General features: G+C 38.9%; 2 protein-coding genes across 5 annotated transcripts in view; one reads left to right on the top strand and one right to left on the bottom strand.

Annotated features, from left to right (window-relative positions):
- Window positions 1-27,152, top strand: part of LOC110837201 (mariner Mos1 transposase) — a 157,305-nt gene that overhangs the window by 44,060 nt on the left and 86,093 nt on the right. The window lies entirely within an intron of this gene.
- LOC110839334 (eukaryotic translation initiation factor 4 gamma 3-like) lies at window positions 7,117-25,434 on the bottom strand. 4 transcript variants are annotated; one of them, XR_015534635.1, is made up of 5 exons: window positions 25,253-25,434; window positions 19,947-20,129; window positions 19,063-19,200; window positions 15,882-16,153; window positions 7,117-7,342 (listed from the first exon to the last, which is right to left on the bottom strand). XR_015534635.1 is itself a non-coding variant. In XM_087346939.1 (4 exons), the coding sequence occupies exons 1-4, from the start codon at window positions 25,280-25,282 to the stop codon at window positions 15,992-15,994; spliced, it is 513 nt and encodes a 170-aa protein (XP_087203065.1). In that variant the 5' UTR covers window positions 25,283-25,434; the 3' UTR covers window positions 7,377-15,991. The 4 variants fall into 4 exon arrangements, 1 of the variants encoding a protein (XP_087203065.1); XR_015534634.1 differs by lacking the exon at window positions 7,117-7,342 and adding an exon at window positions 7,377-15,326; XM_087346939.1 differs by lacking the exon at window positions 7,117-7,342 and having other exon boundaries at window positions 7,377-16,153.

Genomic DNA, 27,152 nt, shown 5'->3' with positions numbered 1-27,152 from the left:
CCAAGAAAGAATAAAGAGGAAATGGGAGAACAAAATAATGCATGGACAGTATCTCCGAAGTTTGGACAGACAACTTATAAGCAAAGAAGACACGTTTCTGTGGCTCACAAGAGGAGATCTGAAAGGGGAAACTGAAAGCCAGATTATAGCAGCACAAGACCAGGCACTAAACACAAAATATTACACAACAAAAATATAAAAAAAAGATACAGACAGCAAACGCAGACTGTGTAAGCAATTTGATGAGGCGAGAGGTCACGTTATGTCCGGATGCCCCGTGCTGGCAAAAGAGCAGTATATACAACGACATGATCGTGTGTGTACTCAGTCACATTTTAACATATGCAGGAACACTCGGGTAAAGCTAGAAGAGAATAACTGGTGTGAACACATCCCGAAGACAGTGAAGACAAGTGAAGATGGCCAAATAACTATTTTGTGGAACCAGCAAATCAGAACAGAAAGAACCATTTCAAATAATAAACCAAATATTATAATCCGAAACAAAAATGGAACTTGCCTCTTAATTGAAGGAAATGTGATGAAGAAGGAAGCTGAGAAGATCTTGAAATAGAAGGAACTTATCATAGAAATACAGAGAATGTGGAAGGTTCAAGCAAAAGTAATTCCAATAATTATAGGAGCGACAGGAACTGTCTCCAGGTCGCTCAGGAAATATTTGGCCAACATCCCGGGCGAACACGACGTCAGGGAACTTCAGAAAACTGCCATTTTGGGAACTTCATACATCATTCGAAAGACACTGTCGTAAAATAAAATAATATAATACATGTAATACATATTAAAAACAAAATGTATCCCGGAAATAGCTGCTGCCCTATGTACCTTAGGGACAAGGTCTGTCTCGAGTACATACCCCATAAAGTGGTGAATACATGGGATATAATAATAAAAACGTGGCATTGAAGGTTGCAAGGACAATCTGTTGATTGACAGATGCATCTGTCAAGATGCGGTCCATTATAAGCGCAACCTGTCAATGGCCTGGGTGGACTACAAGAAAGCTTTTGACACAACTTCTCATGAGCTGATTGAGCTGAATGCAGAAGTGAAGAAACGGGGACCAAATTCGGCATCAGAATTACACGTGGTCAGTGATAAAGATCAGCAGCTGACACACGCCTCGATAACTCCTAAGTTTATGATAAACTTTCCCAGAGAAACAGTCGAGTGGAGACTTGCGAAGTCACGTTACGATGACAAATCGCGCTGTCAGAATAACAACTATCTCGTAAACTCATGTGTCAGGTATCACATCAAATACCTTCACTTGGTGGATATCGCATCGACTCTTCCGGTCACGACTTCGAAAACAGTCTGACGCACTAATTTATCGCATCCTCAGATTCCGTGTGATATTTCTCTTCAGCGACAATTCAAAGCTTCCATCAACCTCGATGGAAGCGGCGCACGGCGTCACAGAGCTACGTGAGCTTCTCCTCCATTCCCCCTCTTTCTCCTCGTCTTCCTGGTGACCGCATTCCAAGAGGTTTCCTCTCCAACACTTTGTACGCATTTCTTTTGTTTCATCCAGGCTAACATTATCACCCGATCCTGTTTCATTGCGCTCCATTTTATTATTTTGTACTCTCACGTGTCTCTTCATCTTACCTGTGGGCCCCAATAATTAAAATTTTCAGTCTAAAATGTTTCCCCATGCCTTCTGCATGCACTTCCCATCGCATCGTCCTTCATCCAGTCGCCCCGCCATTCCTCGGCCGAGACTTCAGATGACGAACCTCCCGTTCTAACTTCGACAGCCTCTCGACAATTCTCGTCACTGTCCATCCAGAAAAAATGAAAAGTTTGCGGTTTCTCGATCACTTTAACTTTACGTGTGAAAACATTACGACAATCTTAGAAGCAGCCGAACAAAATTTGTGCAAGCGTTACCTCCTTTTCTGACACGATTAGGTGGATTCAAAATTTTGCAAATCAAAGACTAAATAGCCTGTTTGAAGCCTTCCTCTCTGGCTTTTAACGGGAGAGCGGAAACAAGGCTTGAGGGACAGACCGACGGATCGCATTCTCTGAGACAACAATAAAGGCCACGTCACTCATGCGGATTGTAAACTTTTGCTAGACAACCATATTACAATTCCTTAATCGAAGTTTATTTCTAATCAACGGAGACAAAAGTGATTCCGATCAAGGCAGTTTTGCGGAACGACGTCTGCACAATTACCAATTACACATTCGGTATTGTCGGTATAGTGACTGGCCACGGACTGGGCGACTGGGGTTCGATCCCCGACGTGGGCAGAGGATTTTTCCTCTAGCCTCTGCGTCCAGACCGGCTCTGGGGCCCACCCAGCCTCCTATACAATGGGTACAGGGGTCCTTTCCCGGGGGTAAAGCCGGCCGGGGCCTGATGCTGACCACTCGCCCCCATCTAGTGCCGAGGTCAAGGAAGAGAGGAGCTATACCTCCACTCACCCCAAGCGCCTACATGGCGTATAGTGGGACAGCTTTACTTTACTTTAGTGGTTACAGGAGGCTACGACGCTACTGGTCCCTGCACAGGGTCATTTGAACCCAGCCCATAATATCACATCACACCTCCTTATTTATATCCCAACATCTGACCTTGGCTTTGAGACTAAAACTCTGCGTGCATTTCATTGGCCCCATGCGTGCTACATGCCCAGCCAGTTACGTCTTCATTCCTTCAACATATCGAATTAATAATATCTGGTGGAAAGATCAAATTAATCATTTGTTTCCATAACAGACAAATATAACACTTTTATATAACAATTAATGTAACCGTCATCCGACATTAGTTTAGTTTGTTAATTAATTCTGTGTATTTCATCATATCTATTTATAAGGACATGGTTTTTTATATTAGTTTATTAACACTTTTGTGTTTCACACATATCAAAATGTTTCTTCTATTAACAATACGTGCCTGGAACGGAGGTGGACTTCAGCCCCAAGTGCTAGAGTGGTGTGCAGAAAGGCGTGTTTGGGATCTGTTCAATGTTCGATCTCGATTCTCAGCGGACAGTTGCATTAAGGCCAGCAAACATGAATTTAATTACAAACCTACCAACGCCAATAAAGCTAATGTATTTTCAGATGAGGTTGGCTGATCCGTGTCGTTAAAGGAGGAGCCTGAGATGGAAATCATGATTTTTATGTTGTCTAATTCCCCTCACAACGGGGACTTATGTCGCTCTTGCTTTTAAAACTCAAGAACTGGGAATTTCGTTCTGATTTATTTGGCTCCTATATGATTCTCCTACATTTCCACAAAAAAATATTTATTTATTTGTTTATTATAAACTGAATGGAATAAATGTAACAGAACATTTTATGTAACAAATAAACGATGCAATAACAGACCTGATGATGCTTACGTAACAGCCGAAATACGTAGCCTCTGACGGTCCAAACCCGAAAACTGTCCTGAATCAAAGTCCCACTGAAAATCCAGTGTAGAGTCCTCTTCCTGAATATCTGACTTATGAAGAGTTTTCGGGCAATAAATATTGTCAAATATTGTAATAACCTGTCGAGGAACACACTCGGATAATTTTACGTAAGTTGATGTGTTTACCTGCTTATTGGCTTACAGTTCGAGAATAAAAATACACGATTTGGTCCTAAACTGGCAGATGCTTATTCTCCGAGGCCAGCGAGAAAATACCTCACAATTCTTCATTGTTTCCTTTCACTTTTGTTCTGTTATTATTCGTTTATTTCTCAGACAAATCCTCATTTGAAGTGATAAAGGGCCACTATCAACCACCCATACCTGCTGTACATGGAGTGTATGTATTGTAGCAATTATCAGGCGCATTATTCCATCATCTTGTCTGCGGTCTCACTAAATGTGGAATCAACTGTGACACTTGCCAGTGCAGCAGCTGGAAACAAACTGCCAGGAAATGAGGTGGTCACAATTTGAACATAGCCATCACATGCTTGTGGGTGGATTGTAACTTATATGGGACTCATATGAGCAAACTGTTTAATGTGATTTCATATTACACCTACATAAAATGATGTAAAAATGCACCTGTTGATAATAATGTGGATCCTTTATGTCGTGCATTCATGGCTTAAATATATGTTTGTTTTCACAATTGTAAACGGTGTTGTTTACTGGTCACATTTGGTGCCCTGTGCCAGTGTAATGTTTGTTATTCTGCACTTTGAAAGTGTGCATTCTGTCTCATAAATGAAATTCTTGGCCACACCAGGTAAAGTTGAAAAGTTGATAATTTACTCATTAAGTTCTTGCTTTGTATGAAAATTAATTGAAATAACAGTTTAGTTCTTGCAGTTATTATAATTTAATTTGCAATATTTAATGTTCTTCTGCTGTTGTGTGAGTTAATGAGTTTACAGTATAATTAATTTTCTACCTTAGAGTAAATGGTCATAACTAAAATGTAAGCCTCTTTTGTTACCTGTATTAAAGCTCTTATAATGAGATTTATTAGTATTGCATGGCATTAACTTTATTCTCTGAAATCACCACTTTATGATCCAATAAAATAGTCTCAAATATCTTTGGAATAACAGAACGGAATGGCTATCCTCTGAGGTACAGATTTTTTCCTGTGAAGTTCAGAATAAATTTCCATTTTTCAAACTTCAACATATGACATATATGTTTGTTTCACGAGATGTGACAATTACATCCCTGAAATGCCCCATAAAAGCTGTGTTTAATTACTTGCCCAATAATGGTTGCTGTTATGTTTGAAGCAGTCTTCCTGCATACCAATACACTTTGTGAAGCGGTTTATCCTCTGCTGGAAACGTTTCTGTAACTCCTCTTTAGGAATGCTTTTCAGGATGGCCATTGCATGTCCCTGAAATTCTGTGGCCCCTCAAATGAGTGTTCAGTTTTTGGCATAGCCAGATGTGGTGAATCTGATGGATGGTCCAGTTTCAACATCAATTTCTGGCCTGAAACTCATAGACAGCAAGTGCATCATTACCAGGGTCGTTGTCACGATGCGTAACTTTCAACAAAATCAAAGTGAACAGTTCTCTTGCGATCAAAAGAGAAGGAAAAGAGAGACAAAGATCGTCTTCACCTGACCCTCCTGGAGTCCTTCATGTCTCTGGCAGACACTCAACATTTTCATGGCAACGGCACCTTCAACCTCTGTCAACACCCGCACAGTACAAAAACTAAAATAATTTATGAATATAGGCCTGCAAGTTGTTCAGTCACAGAGTTGAAGGTTGCTTCTGAATCACAGTATGCCCAAGAACTAATTTCTGGTTGATGATTATGAGGATAAGAAATTAGGTAAAGATAACACAGCATGTACAAAATCAATTTGCATTGCCTTTAAATTCTTTCGTACACAGTCGCATTATTTTGCTCTCTTAATTAAAACCTCCTTCATTTTTATGTAGTTGGGGTATCATGCGTGAGGCATCTTTGCAGATTACAGACTTTTAAATACTACCTGTTAATATAGCCACTCAGCCAAGAAGTGGAGGAAATATGCTTTAAAACTGAAATCAATATCCTTCTTCTCCATTTGTGCAAACAATTAAAAGGCAAAATTCCCACATGCCTGTTTCCATCACATTTACATTGAGAGAATAATAGGGACATGACTGGAACCTGCAACAAACATTCTAGGTGTTGAACAGTGCAGCTTGTTGTTTTCCTAATCACGTTGAATATTGTCAAAAGCTGTTGGACTCCTGGATGTTGTTGATGAGTAAATGACTGCTCTTTTCATGAATTGAAACCGTTATTCATCATACCCAACGCAATTCTAACCAGGCTCATACTTTGAAATATGGGGGTTGGTGTATGTAGTTGCATTACTGCGTTATTCAGCATTTAAGATTGCAAGGAGCTTTATCACATCATCTTCAAAATGTGTTGTGTTGTGTCTTTGTCATGCCCTACCCTTCTGTTTCGCATACCACCTCATCATGCTGAGTCTTCTATTAAAATACATATTTATGCAATTATGAATGGCACAGTTGTATTTTAATTAAGAAATTTCAGTGTTTCAGTTTAATTTGAATTTCAGTTGGTGTGCCTATTGAATGTCTGGGTGGTATTTGTGAATGAGGAAAGGTGCAAGTTTTGGATTGTTAACCTTAAAACTTCGTAATTTTCATCAAACCTTTCTTGTTCTTCCTGATGCTTCCGATTGTGGACAAATAATTAAAATTTAGTGATTGCATGAGGAAAGTTAAAATGGGGTGTGTTACTAGAAAGTAAATACATTTGAAATTCCAACTTTATGGCAGTTTATGTGAGTTAGTCCAATTGAAATAGTTTCATAGAATTACAAAAAGTAAATGAACCTCAAAAACATCAACATGTAAACGTGGTCATTAACTACAAGAATATTTCCGATATTTCTTTCATACCCTTTTGATATTTACAAAGTGTCTTGGGCCCAAAATTAAACAGCAATGGTTGGCAAAGAATTAAACCAACTAGTGAATCAGAAAGCAGGCTGCGAGTGACAGCAAAGGAACTCATACAAGAGGCATCTATTATATTCGTGGCAAGGCTGTCATATTTCTAACGGTATTAATGAGTTGTAAAGGGAAGGACACATCTTTACATGGTCCACTTCAATGCTCTAGTGAGTAATTTATAGTGACATAACTATTGCTCTGTAACAGGAAACAAGCTATTATGGTAAAACAAATTAGGTTAGGTTTGTTTTAGGTTAAAACTTATTTAGTTTTGATTTTAAAAATAATTTGATGTGTTGATAGAAGAGTAGAGTTTATTTACATTCCATAGATCCTTCTTAACTGCCACGGTGGTCTAGCGGTTAGAACGCTGGCCTTGTAATCCTGGGGTCTCGGGTTCGGTTCCCGGCGGTGCCCGAATTTATAACTTGTGTTGGGCAAGGCCGTGGTCTAGGCAACACGGGAGTTTTCCTCCGTGGCATCCCAACAATTACTCCATTCACACACAGAAGAAGGCAATGGCAAACCACTTCTGGATCATCTGCCAAGAACGTATATGAACAGGTCCCAGTCCGAGAAAAGGATGGAAGGATCCTGTTCATATGGACCTGTCGTCAGACAGAACACTAAATAATAATAAGATGAGGTGGTCTAGCGGTTAGAACGCTGACCTTGTAATCCTGGGGTCTCGGGTTCGATTCCCGGCGGTGCCCGAATTTATAACTTGTGTTGGGCAAGGCCGTGGTCTGGGCAACACGGAGTTTTCCTCCGGGGGCTTCCCAACAATTACTCCATTCACACACAGAAGAAGGCAATGGCAAACCACTTCTGGATCATCTGACAAGAACGTGTATGAACAGGTCTCAGTCCGAGAAAAGGATGGAAGGATCCTGTTCATATGGACCTGTCGTGAAACAGAACACTAAATAATAAGATCCTTCTTAGGATTCAACCAAAGGATGTAGAACATGTCATTTAATACAATATACATACACTTCAGAAATTTCAACACAAGTACAAGAATGTATTTCACATATCAATGTACATAAACTTCAGATTCTGCAATACAAGTATGAAAAATAATTTTACAAATTAATATACATAAACCTCAGAATTTAAAATAGGAATACGAAACTTGCTTTACATATAGATTGTATGTATATATATATATATAGCTTACAAATTTTCAGCACAGATAAACTCATCTACAGAATAGAGAGAGTGAGTGAAGAGGTAATCTTTCAATGCAGGCTTGAATACCTTTATATCATAATTTAGACTTTTAATTGTTTGTGGAAGATTATGAATAACTTGATACTTGTATAGTACACTCCTTTCTGATAATTAGTAAAGTTAGCATTTGGCACATATAGATCATGTTTACGTCTTTAATTTAAATTATGTACATCTGTATTTCTTTTAAATTTATCCATGTTTTCCACCACAAATGATAGCAAGCAGAGTATAAATTCACTTGCAAATGAATTAGAAATTGCCTTGGCCAAGAACTTCATTGCATCTTCGTTTTTTGGGGTTATGGTATCACTGCTGTTCATTCTTTCTTCAATCATTAAAAAGTAGGTATTTAAATAGTTAGCTATAAGTTTAGGATCGTTTACTCTATTATTATTTATCATTATTGGTGGGCTTTCAATGTCTCTAGATTGTTACCAGTTTCCTTTTTTATAATTTTCCAAACAGTTTTTACTTTATTCTCAGACTCTACTATCAATTTATTTCAATGCACGCATTTAGCTTCTTTAATGACTTTAGATAAAATTTTGCAACGTTTTCTATAGTGTTGTTTCAGTAGTGAGTTATTACTGGACCTGGTACTTAGGTAAAGAGGTCGCTTATAGTTACATACAATATCTGGCCCTCAGGGGGTTGCTAGTCCCCCATTGGGCACCTCCCCAGGTTGCGGATAGGGGAATGCTTCCCAGATATGGGTGGTACCGGGGAAATCAAATACCCGGGGCGGACAAAAACTAGCATAGTGGAGGGCAGCAGCGACCACTATTACCAGCTTGAAGCGTAAAGGAAATGATCTGGGACCGGTTCGAGGCTGGAGCAGCTTTAATGGTTGTGGTACTGCGATGTGGAAAGCAAATGGAAAAACTACCACATTACTTTTTTCCAGGACAGCTTCTGCCCAACAGGAGCAATCACAATGTGCATGATGCTTTCTCCAGAGACAAAACAATCCGGAGGTAAACTAGTCCTCCATTCGGATCTCCGGGCGAGGGTATCAGGCAGGAGAATTCTTTTAGGAAATTCACCATTGGAATGTGGAACGTCAGGACACTACAACAGGGAGGAAAACTGGAAAATCTGAAGATCAAAATGGATAAAAATAATGTGTGCATTGTGGGTGTCAGTGAAGTTCGATGGAGGGATCAAGGTGATTTTGAGTGTGGAAATTATCATATGTACTACTCGGGAGGTGAGAGTGCTGAAAGAGGTGTTGCAATAGTGATGCAGAAATGGATCAAGAAAAGTGTAATCAAAGTGCAAGCGTGTAGTGACAGATTGATGTATATCAAGTTGAATGCAGAACCAGTGGATATTCTGATAATGCAGGTGTACATGCCAACATCGGATCATGACGATGAAGAAGTGAAAATAATATATGAGAAGACAGAAGAAATCATCAGGACAGAAGGAAGAGGGAAAGTGCAAACCATAATAATGGGAGACTGGAACAGTTTCGTGGGGAAAGGAGCAGAAAACAACGTTGTCGGCCCTCATGGACTGGGAATAAGGAATAGGAGAGGGGACATGATGGTTGACTTCTGCAGAAGAAATGGACTGGTAATCACCAACACCTGGTTCAAGAAGCATCACAGGAGATTGTATACGTGGAAAAGCCCAGGAGACAGAAGCAGATACCAGATAGACTATATCTTAGTGAAGCAACGATGTAAGAATAGCGTAAAGGATGTGACAACAGTGCCATCAGCGGACATAGAATCTGATCATAATATGTTAGTTGCAAACGTCAGCACCAGAATGAAGAAAATCAGGAGTAGGGGGGTGAGGAAGAAGAGGTGGGACCTGGAGAACCTGAAGAGCGCGCGAGACGAAGTAAGAGCAGAATTGGAAGGAAAACTAAGTGAAAGTGAAGGCAAAAGTGTTGAAGAGGAATGGGCGAATGTCAAGAAGTGCCTAACGGTGGCACTAGAAGAAAAGGTTGGTAGGATAAAAAGGATACCAAGGAAGACATGGATTACACAGGCTATGCTCGATAAGATGGATGAGAGGAGGAGATGGAAGAATATCAACAGTGAAGAGGGAAGACAGAAATATCGAAGACTGAACAACGAACAGAGAAGAGAAACAGACAAGGCGAGAGAAGATTACATCAACGAAGTATGTGATGAGATAATGACACTCCAGAGAATTGGTAGATACGATATGATGTATGCAAAGGCGAAAGAACTAGGATGGAAAGAGAACAACGGAATTCGAACACAGGAAATAGAAGACCCATCAGGAAAGATAGTCTGTGACCATAATGAAGTTAAAGCTGTATGGGAAAATTATATTGAAGAGCTCTATGACAAGGCCAATCGACTGGATGAGAAGGAGATGGAATTGGAGCCGGAAGAAGAAGTAGAGGAGGACTACAAAGGTCCAGAGATACTGAAGAGCGAGGTAGAGAGGGCCATAAAGGATATGAGAAGAAGAAAAGCTACGGGAGATGATGAAATCCCATTGGACTTATTGAAAGAACTTGGAGAGAAAGGAATGAAGGTTCTTACTATACTCGTTAACAAGATATACACCTCCGGTGAGTGGCCCAAGGACTTTTTGGAAGTAACAATGATCGTATTACAGAAGAAAAAGAATTCCAAGAAGTGCAGCGATTACAGGACCATCAGCCTAATCTCACATGCGGCGAAGATAGTGACTAGAATACTGACTAAAACACTAGATAGAGGAAGTGATGGGAGACGACCAATTTGGATTCAGGAAAGGAAGAGGAACCAGAGATGCCATCGGATTTATGAGAATAATTTCAGAGAGAGTTCTCGATGTCAAGGAAGAAGTATGTGCCTGCTTCATCGATTGGAAGAAGGCTTTCGATCGAGTAAAATAGAAGAAGTTAATGAGGATCCTACAGAGAATTGGAATTGATTGGAGAGATAGAAGACTAATTGAAAACCTGTACATGCAGCAAAAAGTCAAAGTGAGACTGGACTCAGGAGACACCAACAGCATTGAGATAGGTAGAGGTGTAAGACAAGGATGCTGCTTATCACCAATTCTTTTTAACCTGTACGGGGAATGGCTTACCAAGGAAGCTCTGGAGGGAACAGGAGACTTCAAAATTGGAGGAAGAGTGATAACGACTGTAAAGTATGCAGACGACTTAGTAGTATTGGCAAAGGAAGAGGAGGAATTACAGAACATGATGGACAAGTTAGTGGAAACAGGTAGAGATTATGGAATGGAAATCATTATTGAAAAATCAAAGGTAATGAGGATAGCACAGAGAGCAGAACCATTGAATGTTGTAGTTGGAAACCAACAGCTGGAGAATGTGGAGCACTTCAAGTACTTGGGAAACATAATCACGACGGATGCTCTATGCACCAAGGAGGTAAAAGCAAGGATAGCCATGGCCAAGGCAGCTTTCGTCAAGAAGAGGATACTTCTCACTAGCAAGTTGGGCTTGGAGATGAAGAAGAAACTAGTGAAGTGTTACGTATGGAGTGTCGCGCTGTATGGAGCAGAGACTTGGACACTCAGGAAGAAGGAACAAAAATACCTGGAGAGTTTTGAAATGTGGTGTTGGAGAAGAATAGAGAAGATCAGGTGGACGGATCGAGTGACCAACGAAGAAGTATTGAGGGGAGTCAACGAGCAAAGAAATATTCTGCAGGCGATTACATGAAGGAAAGCTAACTGGCTGGGAAATATTACGAGAAGGAATGGATTACTGAGTGATATCATCGAAGGCCAGGTTGAAGGAAAGCGAGGACTGGGAAGAAGACTGATACAGCTAACCGACGATCTTAAGTATGGAAAGAAGATAAAGTTTCAGGAATTAAAACGAGAAGCTGATAATAGGGAAAACCGGCAAACTCTTTTTGGGCAGAACAAAGGACCTGTCGTAAGACAGAACACTAAATAATAAAAAAAAAGATTAGGTTTTTGCCTGCGTGAAAGAATGCTGTATGGAACATAGAGTTCAAGACCACAAATGAAATGAGGCAGTGAAACCAAGGGGTCGAGGGGAGGGGGCGATCTTTTACGTCTGGTAAATATAATTTTACGCATTACTTTTACGAGCTGCATACAGACCTATCCCTCTGATCCAGTAACCAAATCAGCCAACATTTTTTCATTAAATCTGGTGGGAACAAAGTGCACTGCAAGCCTTTTTAAGGAGTAATTAGATTTGTGTCAGTCCAGCGGAATTCGGCATACTAATTCACAATACACTTTATTAAAAATAAATAAAGAGAGAGAGATATTCTGGAACGAACTGTGGATTAATATAAGACAAAAGATACAACTATAAAATTGTCAAGTACAAATTGTAGGCATATATGAAAAATATAATTCTCACCTATCATATATTAGCCGACATAGACAAATGATAATATTGCATGCATCACGTTAAAGAGCAAATGAGCATAAGAACAAGTCATTTGTCTTTTATCTTTGATTGCGCTGGACAGCTTACGTCGTTGCAAATATTCCCTCCCAGTCAGAGGACACGCACAAAATGTCGGAACAATTTATTATTCTAACAGTCGGCAATTGTTAGCCCCACGCCCAACACACAAGTTGGAGAATCACCCCTTGTCGGCTGTCCGCGAATGCTTTTTCGAAACACTCCGCATCTGGCGGCCATAGTCAATCGTGATCCTGGTTTTGTGTGGATTACGGGGCAAAGTTCCCTCCCTCTCTGTGGCCAATCCGTTTCTGGGGGTCACCTACCCTTGTATCCCCTGATCACCGAGGGTCAAGCAGGCCGAAGCGTGAAGCTGACGCTTGAGCACAGGAACAATTATCGCATCAACGAATTATCTGAGGCAGAATCAGAATCAACGCCAGAAAATTCTCTAACTTAACGAAAGTAAAACCACGAAGTACTCAAGACAAAGCAGACAGGTTATAATTATCCCAGCGATATTCAGTTCGAATCTTGTACAAAGAAACAATCCCCACCTTGTCAAAGGCAAATTCCTTAGCAGTTCCTCAAATCCATTTACACATTCACCCTATCCAATTCTCAATTCATAACAAACTTAGCATCCGCCATTTAAAGCCGCCTGTGAGAGAGCTGAAAATCTGTGGCACCATAATCTAAAAAAAATTATATCCAATTCCTGTCCCGTCTTTTCCCAGTGTTCTGACTTTCCTGTGTTCTCTCACTGGTCAAAATGAATAATCGGGATTCGAAGGAAGGAAACATTTTCTCTGACCCAGGGGCGATGGGTTCAACAGCGCCCGGGCCCTTCAAAAATCGTCTTTAAAATTAGACAGGTATAGAAAAACACGACGTTATTTTTAAACAAGGGCAAATTAAATTGCAAAATTTACTTCAAGCCTCCTTTCATTACTTTTAAATTAATTTCTTTTTACATAGAAAATATTTAATATTAATTATTGACTTCTTACATTTATGATGGAATGTAAAAAAATTATAACTTGGAGTAATTCAATTTGTATTTCTTTAACTACAGAGAATGTGTAAATATGAGACGCAGGTGTTCTCATAAAATGCGAACACGTGCAACAATCTCGGCTGGTATGCCATAAGGTTCATTTCTCATTTGTTATGCACGCCTGAATGAACCATATTGGATTCCCTCTACTGACTTGCGTCACAGGTAACGTCGGCATTGTATTGGTATAAATAGCAGGCCACAATCGGCTTTCGTCATTCTGGAACGAATTGTGCTGTGGACCGGTTGTAGATTAAATGCTTCCAGATACGTTTGTGTTGCCTTATTTAGCAACACCTTTCAGAATAACTCGTGAATTTATGTTCTATGAATTAGTAACAATTTTGTGACAGAGTCCCGCACTCGTTCGATTAATATTTGATTTTTAATTCAACTTTCGCTGCCTGTGGGCATCGAGGTCTCCTCCTATTCACAAAGGGTGAGCCAAGGGTTTCGTATTTAATATTATTGCTCATTACTTTTACAGGTTATCATTTACATTTGTGAAGTCTTGTAAGAGATTAGGCTTGTCTTATTTTTAACACAATTTCAAGTAATATTACATTGATTTCTGATTGTTTACGGCATCTCTTGTTCTCGAAAAGAGCGTGGGGTGAGTGGTTTTATTAATTATTTTTATTTAATTAAGTGAAGCTGTTGGAACAAACATGAAGAAAAATGGGGAATATCAGAAGAAACAAAACTGGTGAATCAAACAGAACAAACGTGTTAGAGACATTTACATGGTTTAAATGAAATTAAGAAAGCTCACAAATGAAAGAGTAACTTGGTAAAAAGGTGAGAACGGTGCTCTACTTGTAGTCTCCCTCAGTATCCTTAGGTTTGTGAATTACGCGACTTAAATCTTTTGAGCGTCCACGGGGTTAAAGATGTTAGATATGATCGCACGTGTCTACATTTTTAAGTTTAGACTACTTCTGAATGCATTTATAACCATCCTACTTTACATCAAGCCCCATACTACTTAATTAGACATAATAAATGGCACATCTTAGCATGATTGATACACAAAACTTTTAATGCCGTTCAGAGAATTTAGAGGTAGCAAGTACGTGTGTGAATGTTTCACTGCACGTCCCGACTATCACTTTTCTGAATGCGACTACACCATTTACACTCTCTGCATTTTCCACACGAAATCAGTGAAAATGGCGCATGTTGTAGTTATATTAAGCGTATTCTTGTTAACACTTTTTGCTTTTGATAGCGACAGATGTTTTAGTGACGTAACAAAGTGTGAATTAATTAAGGGAGATTAAAGGAACAAACCAGTCTTGCTGAAAAACGTAAATCCAATGCACACACGATTTTATGTGTGACTGAAGTTAAGATTTCAAAGTTGAGACAAATGTTTAGCAATAAATATTAACATTATGAAGTTACAGAGAATTCTTGGATTATAAAATGCTGCATTCTGTGTGTCCTCAGGTAAATCCTCTACACAAATGGGACCATTTGAAGTAACACGTTCTCTTCTCTTGAGGGATACGAAAGAAACCTTGTAAACTCTGACTGAGAGGATCAGAGCATCAAACAAGAAGTACATAATGCTGGAAAAACAGATCGAGATATTCAATGCAGACAGTAAGTATGGTGGAATTCTGTGTATGTGCTAAGGTTAAAAGTACTGTCTATAAATCACATCAGTATGATATTCTGTCAATTATGATGTTAATGCATGTCTCTCTAGATGTCCAGATGTGCCCCCCAGACCCCTCTTCCAGTCACCTTCAGTAATTGTTCGTTACTTCAGTATTTTGGATGACTTCGGCTGTTGGAGACGGGAAGGCAGGGGAAATCGGAAAACTGTGAACAGAATTGTAACAAGAATTCCCCACATTTAACCCCCTCGTAATTTCTCAAAGAAAACAATTTTTTTATAGTCATTCTCAGACATTTTAAATTTTCTGGATTTCAGAGAATCATTTTACCTTTTATTATGATTCTGTCCTGCATTCAGGTGATGAATTATGTTCGTTTACTTTGCTCTCTGCGAGTTGTGACCAAGAATAATTTTGTCTTGCGCCTGAGTCACGAGTGTTGAGGAGGAACTCTGTCTGATGGGCCCCACAGGGTAAATACCCTCCCCTCTTTGGTGAAGGCTAAATCAGAGGCAGACTGTTCAACGCCTTCTTCGTTAGGACAAATGTTTTCCGGTGACCAGCGTGCAAATCCTAGTTGTAAACTCTGCAAGTGGCAATTCATGATGCATTACGTAAGAGAAAATGAATGGGCTTTCTGAAAAAATGGTTGACTCGGCTGTAAGTGACTCATAAACTGAAAATGGAAGACAAGTAAATATTTTGTGATGGGTGGAAGAATTACAATTTAAAAATTACAAACTGTTGTTACAATTAATTTTTTGAATATTTTTTTTCACAATTGAATTTTTCGAGCATTAGAAAATGAAAAAAAGGTCATTCTGTAATGTATCATTTTCTTGCCTACTATTCCTACACACATTCACACCTACCTGATCTGACTATGCCAATCGGAGGAGTATATCATGCCCTTTCATATGTATATTTTGAACTTTCTTCAATATAACGTGTTTGCCCCCAAAAAATTAGTTGCCATGACTTTTGAAGTAACCCTCGTATACACTCACAAGAAGAATTTTACAATTTAAAATAATTATCAAATGTTACAGACTATGCAGCCTCATTGCTCTTGGAAGCAGAGAAGGTGTACACTAGCAGCTTGTTGCAAGTGACAGATCAGCAGAGAAAGGAAATTGATCACCTGAAAAGTCTAATTTTGTCTCAAGAGATGCGCATCTTGAACTTGGAGCAGCAGGTCAACAGACAAGTTGAAGGCCAGATTCACGACCACGTCAAAAGTCAGTTCAACGATCAGGTCGAAGGCCAGTTTGAAGGTGAGATTGGTGATAGTGTTGATGGCCAGGTGGATGCTACAGTCTCAGCTCTTGGCGTGATGGAAGCCACTACCACTGCCGAGGAATCAGCTGCAGTCACTGCTTCAGTAGAAGACGGGGGTCTTGACGAGGAGATCGACTGTAGGGACAGAAAGACAAAACGTAACAGAAGAAAGAAAATGAGATACAGACGTGTATGGGGCCTTCACTTACTGTTACAAGATTTCAAATGTTGAAGTTATCTCACTTGCTAGATTAATTTGTCAGGTTTGCTTTTATAAATTGATGATTTGCATTGAATAAAAATATATTTTGTATGTTGCGGTTGAACAGCTGTAAAAATCATTGTTCAACGAAAAGAATCAGTTACAATTTTAAGAAAATTGGAAATGAACATTGAGCTTAGCACCGTGTTTTACCAAGGTGTTTGTATGTGTGTGCATGTGTGCAGGAGGAGGACATGTCTGAAGACTCGGGAACTATAGTAACTGAAGAGGCAGAAGCAACAAGTACAATTCCTGCAGAGGGAGCAGATGCGATAAATGTGCCAGTGCTGAGAACTATAACCTATATCAAATATAATTTGTTTTTCTATAATCAGTTCCTATTCTGGACTGCTATAAATTAATATTCATTTGTGTTAAAGAATATTTCGTTATGTCAGACCAGAAAATAGCATAAAGTTCATGCCTGAAGAGTGGCTCTCCACGTGTCAAGTATAAAACGTGTTAATCCTTATGTATAGGCACATTTATGACAAAGTTTAGAAAATGCCCTTTTGTCTTCTTGCTCATGGCATGTAATAACTCTGTTATTAAATTTGATATCTTTGAGTTTTTCTACAACTTGTCACAATGTTCCATTTTTGGTTAAAATACACAAAGAGTAAGCGACGCTACACAAAAACTAAGTCGCATTTCTGCGTGCAAAAGTCTTGAACGCCTTTGTGTGGCAACTCTCGGCCAGACCCCCCCCCCAATCTGTGAAGCAACGTGGAGCACACTCATGTAATACAGGTTCCACACACTTGTCCCATGACCTCTGACCAATCTGATGTCACTGGCACTATTGCCCTGTCAAACAGCCCCTCAATAGTGGTTATGCTACTGGTAAGAGATCATTTATGAATTGAGAATCTGGAAGGAATGATAAAGCAAAGAATGTAGAATTGTCAGTAAGTTTTTACAGAATGCAGACAGTGCTAAAAAATGTATCTGGTTCTTTCTTATCATATCATATCATCATAATTTTGCTGTTTGTTTTTGCTACAAGTCTGATTCGAATGTTAGTTGAATGGAAGAAACACAGGGCCTTGTTTTGTTTGCTGCAGTATATGCAATGAAAATTGATATCACTCAACAGCAACAGTTCTTTGTAAACAACCTACTTTCCACAAGAATTCAGATCTTGGAAGATTTCAGACTTTCCATTTGATTGGTTTTGAAAGACCCATTAAATTGCAGGTTAACAGAAGTTCTGTTGCAAATTTATATTGGCAAATGTTGTGGAAGGAACTGATTTAATATATAATGCAATTTGTAGAAGAATGCCTCACATGAAGAAAAGATTTTCAAATATTTCATGATGACACAAAGCTCGAAATCCTCATTGCTGATTTTGTTGTTACGCAAATGATTGGGAATTTCTTGAACATGACATGCAAGCTCATGTCAGCGTTTGCTTCCAGACCAGGGGAGTCCGCAGAATCCAGAAGGCAGGAGGATAAATGACCGAAATTTCCTGTTGGAGCTTAGGTATCACCCTCTGTCAATGAAGAGACCAGACAACTTACTTGATCTTAGTGCAGTAGTGAACGATGGCACAAATCAGGTACGTTTAAAATTGGCACTTATTGATATAATGAAGTGGTAAGTCTTTTTAAAGTGTGTAAATGATTGTGGGAAGTTGAATGCACTTTAGATTGTATCATTTGTTTTGGAGAAGGATTTCTTCTATAGCTGTCAGAGTGTAGTTTATAGGACGAAGTATTGCCGAAGGCAGTCACACGGTGTCTGAGTGACTGATTGGTGATGGTGACGGAGTCCGAGTAGTATGTGTCGAAAGCAAAGGTGCAAATATCTGTTATGGATGCGGTACAAGTGTAGGGTACATGCAAATGGAGGTTGTGACATTTGGAGTGTTCTACAGGGTAGATGCTTTGTGGAATGATAAAAAACTTGGCTGTATTCGTATTGCCTGGACAGACTGTTACGGATCATTTCTATGTGCAAGTGTTGCAGAGGTTGCGCGAAGCAGTTCGGAGGAATCAGAGCAACAAGGGGCAGGGTGAGTGGTTTTTGCATCACGATCACACACTGAGCCACACATCGCTGGTTGTGCAGCAATTCCTCACCGAGAAAAGCATTCCCGTCATCACCCAACACGTTTCACAACCATGGAGGACATCAAATCGAATGCGACGGCCGAACTACGGAAGATTCCAAACGAAGTCTTCCACCGGTGCTTCCAACATGGCACGATTGATGGAGCAAGTTTGTGTGTGTGCGCAAGGGTCCTACTTTGAAGGTGATTAGGTAAGCATTGCCATATGTCCTACCATTACAGTGCTATATGACAATTCCGGGTACTTTCTGACTGCCCCTCGTATAACAGTAACTGTACTGAAGATATACCTAGAGATGTCGCATCAATTAAAATTATTAAATCATAGCCATCGAAATGAAGCATCGACAGAAGCAAATATTTATCCCTTGAACCCAAGAAACTCCAAATCTCAGTCAGATGCAAAACATTTCATGACAGTGTTCCCTTTTCACGTATGAGACATTCATTTATAGATGAGTGAAGAGAAATCCTATGCTTGAAGGTGTATTTAAAGAAAGGACAGCCCGGTTTCTGGTGGTTAAGATTATTACCGTGATCAGTAACAATTATAATTTTCACCTGCCCCTAGAGCCTCCATTATTATTATGCTGAGGATACTTTCAGTACTTCAGAAATTCAGCTGCAAAGTCTCAAACAAAGAAAAATTTTATCAATATGACAATTCTGTTTCAATGAATCAGCTGCTAAAGACTGCTGCCTCACCTTTTCAAATATGAGCTTGATGACGCCCTCCAGGCGATCACTGCTGTCAATTGGCAGAGACTGGACCTGAGCAACAAATCTGTCAAATTTCTCAGGTGTGAGCTTGTTGAGTACACTGCGAACCTTCTTATACAGGTCCTGCAACATCAAGTTCTCTCTCATCACTTTACAGAAAGCAAACATAAAATTAAAGCAAAACATGTTTTAATATGTGACGTTTGTTCAGTGCTCTGCCTTTTAAGTCGATTCGAGGTACAAACCCAAGATTTCCATTACATTAACATACAAATAAAAAGTTGCTGCATAGTATGCAACATCTTCCTTTACAACACATGCCACATGAAGCAAAAAATGTTAAAACAGATCAGTTTGTCCTTTTCACATGACTAGTCAGTAGTGGGAGAAAGGATATTCAATTCACCGTTGAAAATAAACTGGTTGCAGGGCATAACAAACGCAACTTGAATAGAGCAAAGATGAACAAATCTAAAGAGTAGAACCAATACAATAATGGAGGAAAACTGACAATTCAGTTAACAAAATTGGTCACAAGAATGACTCAGAGATGTTTGAAGAGTGAAAGAAGCATTTCACATTAAATTTAAGAGCCACTCAGCAATCTGTGACACAGTATGAGTGAAACCCAAAACCTCTGGTCACTGCAGAAGAGTGTGAACAATCCAATTCTCTACAGACATGTCACCAAATTACCCCCATCACCCCTAAATGGTTGGTCACCCCACAGATACATCAGAAAATTGTTTTTTCCATGTAGACGAGTTTCTTAGTGCAGGACTGTTACATTCAGCCATCTTACATTGGGGTAGACACAGCAGTATTCACTGCTTCTGCAATCCTGTGGTCAAAGAATGCCAGGTACATACCTGAGTCTTTGCCTCCTCTTCATTGGTAGCAGAGGGCTTCACTCGTCTAGGCCTCCATGCGTTTTCTGTATGTTGCAGTTGCACGTCTTCCTTGAGCGAAAGCTCTATATGAGTAACAGGCGTGTTATGCTTAGTGACGATTCGTTGGCTGTTTCTCCAAGGTGTAGGCTGCTGTGAATTGAACTGAAGCAACAGAAAATTAGCTCAGTGTTCAATCCTAAACATTATCTTGTTCTAAAGATTATCTTGATTAGACTTGTAAGTGGAAAAATAACATGAAAATAAATCTAAAAAAGACATAAAGCAAATTAAATGAATAATGGAAAGAAATTCTTACTCATAAAAATTTCCAGATAAGCACAATCATTACTATTGATAATGTCTCTCCCTCACACACATGCATAAGTGTGTTCGCACATGCACACACGCTTCCAAACAAGAAACCTATTTGAACAAATGAATTATATTTAATTTGTAACATCACCGACTGTTTAGCATTTATTTACAATTACTGGAGCACAGTTCTTCTACAAGCCTGCAAAAGGTGTCTATGTTACTTTGTATTACAAATTAAGATAATGATTATATATATGTACACTACCCAATTCAGGCTGCAATTTGCTATTATTCTTACAGGCCTCGAGCACTACAGGAGCAAATCAGAGTTAGGGTAAAAGGTAGAGTAATGTTCGTTCTTTATACTTGTTTCACAGATAATAACAACTCATACACTAAAAACAAACACTCAGGCAATTGTATAAATGCACAGAAAGAAAAACCTCATCTGAAAGGAAGGCTTACCTTAGTTTCATCTTTTTTTTATTGAAGTTGCTGATTGTACATGAACCTCATCTGATACCATGCAAATGGAATCTTTTTAACTTTGAACATCAACATCATTTTCCATTTTGATTATACCCATGTTCTACTGTAAAATTAAAAATAAATTATAAAATTCTGTTAGATATCTCAAAAATCGAGGGAAAGAGTTGTACTCTGAATAATGCATATGAGCAATATTGTAGTAATATGACAATCTTCATGAATGCATGTCATTACAGCTAAACATAAAAAAAATATACGTAATTTAAATTCGCACAGTGTGTGGTATGTCCAAAATTTGATACAGATTTCAAACATAGTGTATATTGAAGGATATATTTGAAGTGAAGGGCACACATAACGAATTTTACTCAGGTATCCTCAAGAACCAAACAATATTGTGTAAACACTACAAAGAATAAATACGAAAATTTGAATTTTATGAAACTGACATTAAATGTAATACACATACGCATTCCCAATAACCAGTCCAAAATTACTTATGTTCTTCCCTTTGGGTGAGAAACCAGGTTTCACACCCACACAAAAAATACAGAGTCTTCAGGAAAAGACATTATTGTTACAAATCCCGACATCTGCACTGACAATAACTTTGGTGTCATAGAACATGTAAGAGGTTAGAGTATTCTGATCAATTATTAGTGCTTTCTAGGTGGAACATTAAGCAAGCAGTAATAAGGAAGCTGCGTACACTAGTGACCAGTGTGTTTTGTATGAAACAGTTTGATTTATTAAACTAGAAGTGTTGTATGATGTAGCGCGAGTTTAGAGTGAGACTGCAGAGAAGGTCCAAAAAGATCGACAATTTAAATGTGTGAAAATGTTTGAACATACAAGTTCTGGGTTGGCAGAAAGATGTTTATGAGGATAACAGAAAACACTGCATGTATACAGACAGCACTTATGCATAGCCAATGGAAATCTGTAAAATGGCTGCCACAAGAGCTTGCTTTAAAACAATCATCCATTTTAACCACAATAAGAAATGACTTAAAAATGTTTGCTTATAAAATTCAGATCCAACAAGCAGTGACGGATGATGATAAATATAGCTAAGTCAACTTTTGTGATTAATTTCATTAATATTTAGAAGAAGAGCAAACAGTTAATCAACGCATGTTGTTCTCTGAAGCTCAGTTTCACATAAATGGACACATCAATAAATAGAATATGCATATCAGAGGCGCTGATGATCCCCATGCTTGGCGTCTGAAAGATGCAGTGTGGGACGCTATTTCATTACATGGAAACATTTTCGCAACAAGATAGGGCAAGACTACATATGGCAAATGTTATTTTAGACATATTGAATGAACATTTTCATGATATGGTCAACTCTGACAGATATCCTGGATGATTTGGACTTGGATAAACCTGTCCAAAGTACTCACCACAACTGAATCTCTAATTATTTTCTTCAGGATTCCAGAAGGGCGGGAAAAATTAGTTCTCAGACTGATATCACACCCACTGCGTTACCGGAATATTCAATTCAATTCAATTCTTTATTATTTGTGTGCTGTATCAACAGCCTGGTGGCCAATTACAGATACAGCACAGAGATAAACTCACCAACACAGTAAAACATAAAAGGTAAAACAAGCAATATATAAAATACATTGATACGGAAAGTACACAAAAAATTACTACTAACTACATTAGGATATTTGTAAAAATAACATGAATCAATTAAGTAAATTATGCTATTACAGTAGGGCCCCGCTTTACGGCGCTCCGCTTTACGGCGATTCGCTAATACGGCGCTCAACAGCTGAGTCAGAGAAGTGTGTCCGGCGCCATTTTCTCGTCGCTGATTCAATCTGTTTACAGCTTTTGTACGCTCCGCGTCTCCGTATTTCTGGCAATTTTTCAAAGTTATTACAAACTGTATATTTATGTAATATTTTTGTGTTTCTACAGTGTAATTACAATGGCGTCAAAGGGTAGTAGCGATAAAAAGAGGAGTCGTAAGCCTCTTACTTTAAATACCAAGTTAGATATAATTAAACTTCGTGAACAAGGCATGTCTATGGCCGAGATAGGACGTAAGCTAAGCTTAGCTCGCAAAACTGTTAGTGCCATCGTGAACGCTAAGGAGAAAGTGTTAAAGGAATTAAAAGTGCCACACGAATGAACTCTAAAGTCATAAGAAAAAGAGATAGCCTTATTGCCGACATGGAAAAACGTTTAGTTGTGTGGATTGAAGATCAAACCAGCCACAATGTGTGTACTACTGATATTCATTTTATTTCATATCGTTTTCTTTGGCCTAGCGCTATTGTGCACTTACTATATGATAGTGTAACATCTTATTAGGCTTTGATATGCATTTGCAAGTGAAATAAGGCAAAGATCCGCTTTTCGGCGATTTTCGCTTTATGGCGGGGGTCTGGTCCCTAACCCGCCGTATAAGCGGTGCCCTACTGTATAGAATATGATTAAGTGTGACAATTTTCGTCTCGAATATGTCCAAATCCCTGCAGACAACATTAGCAGCTGATGCGCATCTAGCAGAAGGACTGTTTTTGAACAAGGGGCTAAAACTGAACATAGAAAAATCTCTCAGATTCCGAGCAGGAATGCGGAGACCGACAGCTTCCAGAAGGGAAGGACAGCATTTAAAACCACGGTAAACCTGTGCAAGGAATAGTGCATCACTGCAATGCCTTCTCTTATGCAGGGTATGGAGTTTTAAATGCTCTAACGCATCAGCATAGCTGTAATGCACTTGGGGGAGGAAACGATAGTAGCAAAGGGCTGCAAACTTCTGCTGGATACGTTCCAGTTTGTTAGCATCAGTAGTCGTAATAGAATTCCAAACAACCGAGGCGTACTCGAGCTTGGATCTAACTAACGTTACATATAACATATACAGGCAATCGAGAGAAGAGAACGAAAAGGTTAACGTGCGAACAAGACCCAGCAACTTAATACAATGTGAAAATATGTGGTCAACATGGTTGTGAAATCAGAGCTTAGAGTCGATAAATATTCCCAGGTCTTTAATGGTATCGGTACGTGTTATGGAGGAATGAAAAAGTTTGTAATCAAAGATCAAAGTAGTAGTTTTCCTGGAGAAGGAAATTACTGTAGTTTTACTAATATTGAGTTTCATGAAGTTAGCAGTGCACCAACCTTGTACCGAGTCAATGTCAGTTTGAAGTTCATTGCAGTCGTTGGGAGATTTAATGGCACGAAAAATTTTGATATCATCAGTGAAAAGAAGGCATTTAGAATGATTAATTACTTGGCATATATCATAAATAAACAAATTGAAAAGTAGAGGACCCAAAACAGATCCCTGTGGAACTCCAGAGAGGACTACAAAAGGAGACGAAAGAGTTCCAGAAACGCAAACCTGGGATTGTCTGTTGGTTAAGTAACTACGAAACCAGTGTACATAACCATCAGAGAGTCCAAAAGCACTGAGCTTGTTGAGTAATAGATTGTGAGGGACAAGATCAAATGCACTGCTAAGATCAAAATAAACAGCATCAGCTTGACCCTGGGAGCCAACTATTGGGTTAATAAAATCAAGATAAGTTACGAGATTAGTAACTGTAGATTTAGATTTAGTAAAACCATGCTGACAAGGATTTAATTTAGACTTTATGTAATGTGAGATATGATCATAAATAACAAGTTCAAATAATTTGGAAAAAGTATTAAGTATAGAAATGGGTCGGTAGTTACTAACAGTGGCAGAGTTACCTTTTTTAAAAACAGGAACTACTGCTGCCTGTTTCCATAAAATAGGGAAATAATTCTGTGCTAAACTTAGATTAAAGATGTGCTTGAGAACAGGAACAAAGATCTCCGAACAACCTTTTATAACAAAGCTAGGAATGTCATCAAGTCCGACAGATTTGGAAGGTCTCAGACAACGAATTGCTTTACAAATGTCCAATTCGGACATAGGGGCTAAAGACAAGAAGTCAGAGGACTCCACAGGGGAAGGGGATACGCCTAAAGAGGTACTGTAGACCGACTGAAAATGCTTAGCAAATGCATCGGCAACAGAATGGGGTTCAGCCAAATGAGTGCCGTTAACCTCAAGCTGAGTACAGGTGGAATTTCTTTTTCTACGTGACGCCACGTATTTCCAAAATTGCTTGGGTTGCGACTTTAAATTGTCGTCAATCGACTTCAACCAAATATGTCTGTCAGACTTGATTGTAGCCTTCACTAGCTTGCGATAGAAGGAAAATTTACTATAAAAATAATCAGAGTTGTTCTTTTTAAAACGTCTGTAAAAGAAATCTTTCTTCCAGATGTAGTACCGTAAGGCACTCGAAAACCAGTGGGGGAATTTTGATTTTCTTGTAAACCCGCGGGGAACAGCCTTATCTATAGCATTTAAAACAACCGAGCTCAGGCTAGCGACAGCATCATCGACAGCGGTGATACTGTACATATAATATTACATTAAGAATAAATCAGTTAATAATGCAACAAATACATACATAAACAAAATCCAAGTATTTCTTCTCCATGGTTTTCCAAATCACTACGTTACTCTACTTTCTGAAGAAATTCAATGTAGTTCCTGGAACGGAAACACAATGTCCTCAGAGACCGCCACGGAAAGGATGAGACACATGTTTGACAAAAAGTTATACACTCTATGATGTTGTAAACCAGGGTGGCCAACTAGAAAAAAACAATTCATTATACATGTTATGATGTGACGATTACAGATGTTTCTTGTGTCATGCAAAATTAGAAGGAATAAATGTAGAACAAAATTAGAGAAAAAGAAAGAAAAGTATTTCACTATTCCTAAAAGCGATGAAAAAATGCTATTGCATTACTTACAACATAACAAAAATTATATTTGAAAAATATAACAATAATATATAATACGGAAATGTCTCTCGAATATGATCTGCTTACACGAGAAAGTGAACGAATTCAATTTCTTACGTACAAAATACATTAAATTATTTCTTCATATTGGGAAGAGAAATTACGGTTCGCAGTGAAGTTACACAAAGACGGGGAATCGCAAATAATGATGATCACACTGGACTGAAATATATTGTTCTATTGAATGGTCGGTGAATTGAATGTGTGAAAAGTGACGAACAAGAAAAACCAAAAATTTATTAAATTATGTATAACATACCCTTCCACAGTTGTTAGGAATGTTGTCACACTCTTTGAAAACCTGTACCTAGCGAGCAAGGACAACTCTCCAAGAAGGTAACTTGGTTTTTTTACCCTCAGGCTCATCTTCATAAGCGATGTTATGTTGAACTCACTGAATTAATGAGTATAACCTCACTTTGAGACTTGGTGCAGTCAAAATTAACGCGGCTTACAAACCGATATTTATCAACCCACTAGCCTCTGCGTCCAGACCGGCTCTGGGGCCCACCCAGCCTCCTCTACAATGGGTACCGGGGTCCTTTCCCGGGGGTTAAGCCGGCCGGGGCGTGATGCTGACCACTCACCCCCATCTAGTGCCGAGGTCAAGGAAGAGAGGAGCTATACCTCCACTCACCCCAAACGCCTACATGGCGTATAGTGGGACAAACTTTACTTTTTTATATGTACAAAAAGCGTTGGCCCAAATATTAAACTGCTTTTAAAAACACATTTCCCTATTGAACTTTTTTTAAAAATATATTTTTCCACGCAATGTCCATCGGCAACCAAGTCAGACGCAAACTACATCTGAATAGTACGTCATTTTTTTCGCTACATGAACGGGTTACATGCTTGGACATTTATTTGTTGCTGTTGTATTTTGGTAATCGACAGTAACGGCCTTTTCGTAGTGAGAACGAATGTGCGCGGCTTGTAATTAGTAATGGGAAAAATCAAATAACTGGTGAATAATTCGCAAATTATAAACCATACTAATAATATATATTACACTAACAAGTCAGTACGGCAATTCATGATGAAATCCGTAGAAGATTAAATTCAGGCAATGCTTGCTATTATTCTGTCCAAAATGTTTTGTCCTAACTCCTAATATAATTACAAAGACTAAAGTACTCAAAAGTGTAATTTTGGCATCAAGAACACTAAATTCTTGGACTGTGTCAATCGTCTGTATTTTTAAAAAGAATACTGCCTTTCTGAAGCTGCATCTACTTCCTTCTTCAGTTTATAAAGTGGTGAAGGGTACTTACTCAGTTGGGTCAGCCAGAGTTCCTCTGTCACTGGACCCTTCAGAATTGATTTGTAATTTTGCAAGTTGTGCTGTATGAGTGTGGAACTTTGTCTCTCACTTTGAGGAAAATTGATTGAGGGCCTTTCAGAACAGTTCTTTGAGGAAAATATTTGGGCCTAAATGGGAGGGGAATGTATCACACAGAAAACTGCACAATGAAGAGCTCCACTGTCTATAAAATT

Source organism: Zootermopsis nevadensis, unplaced genomic scaffold, assembly GCF_977971745.1.
Source record: "Zootermopsis nevadensis isolate Lab colony 2312 unplaced genomic scaffold, Znev_1.0 Znev_ptg000011l, whole genome shotgun sequence".
Taxonomy (NCBI): Eukaryota; Metazoa; Arthropoda; class Insecta; order Blattodea; family Termopsidae; genus Zootermopsis; species Zootermopsis nevadensis.
This window is presented reverse-complemented; position numbering and strand designations above follow the sequence as displayed.

Coding starts and splice junctions, on each gene's coding strand:
- LOC110839334 (XM_087346939.1), bottom strand. CDS start 25,282: ATGGAGAAGAAATACTTGGATTTTGTTTAT. Junction 20,130..25,252: donor AATACTTGGATTTTGTTTAT/GTATGTATTTGT, acceptor CTGTTGCTTCAG/TTCAATTCACAGCAGCCTAC. Junction 16,154..19,062: donor TCAAGCTCATATTTGAAAAG/GTGAGGCAGCAG, acceptor CTGTCCCTACAG/TCGATCTCCTCGTCAAGACC.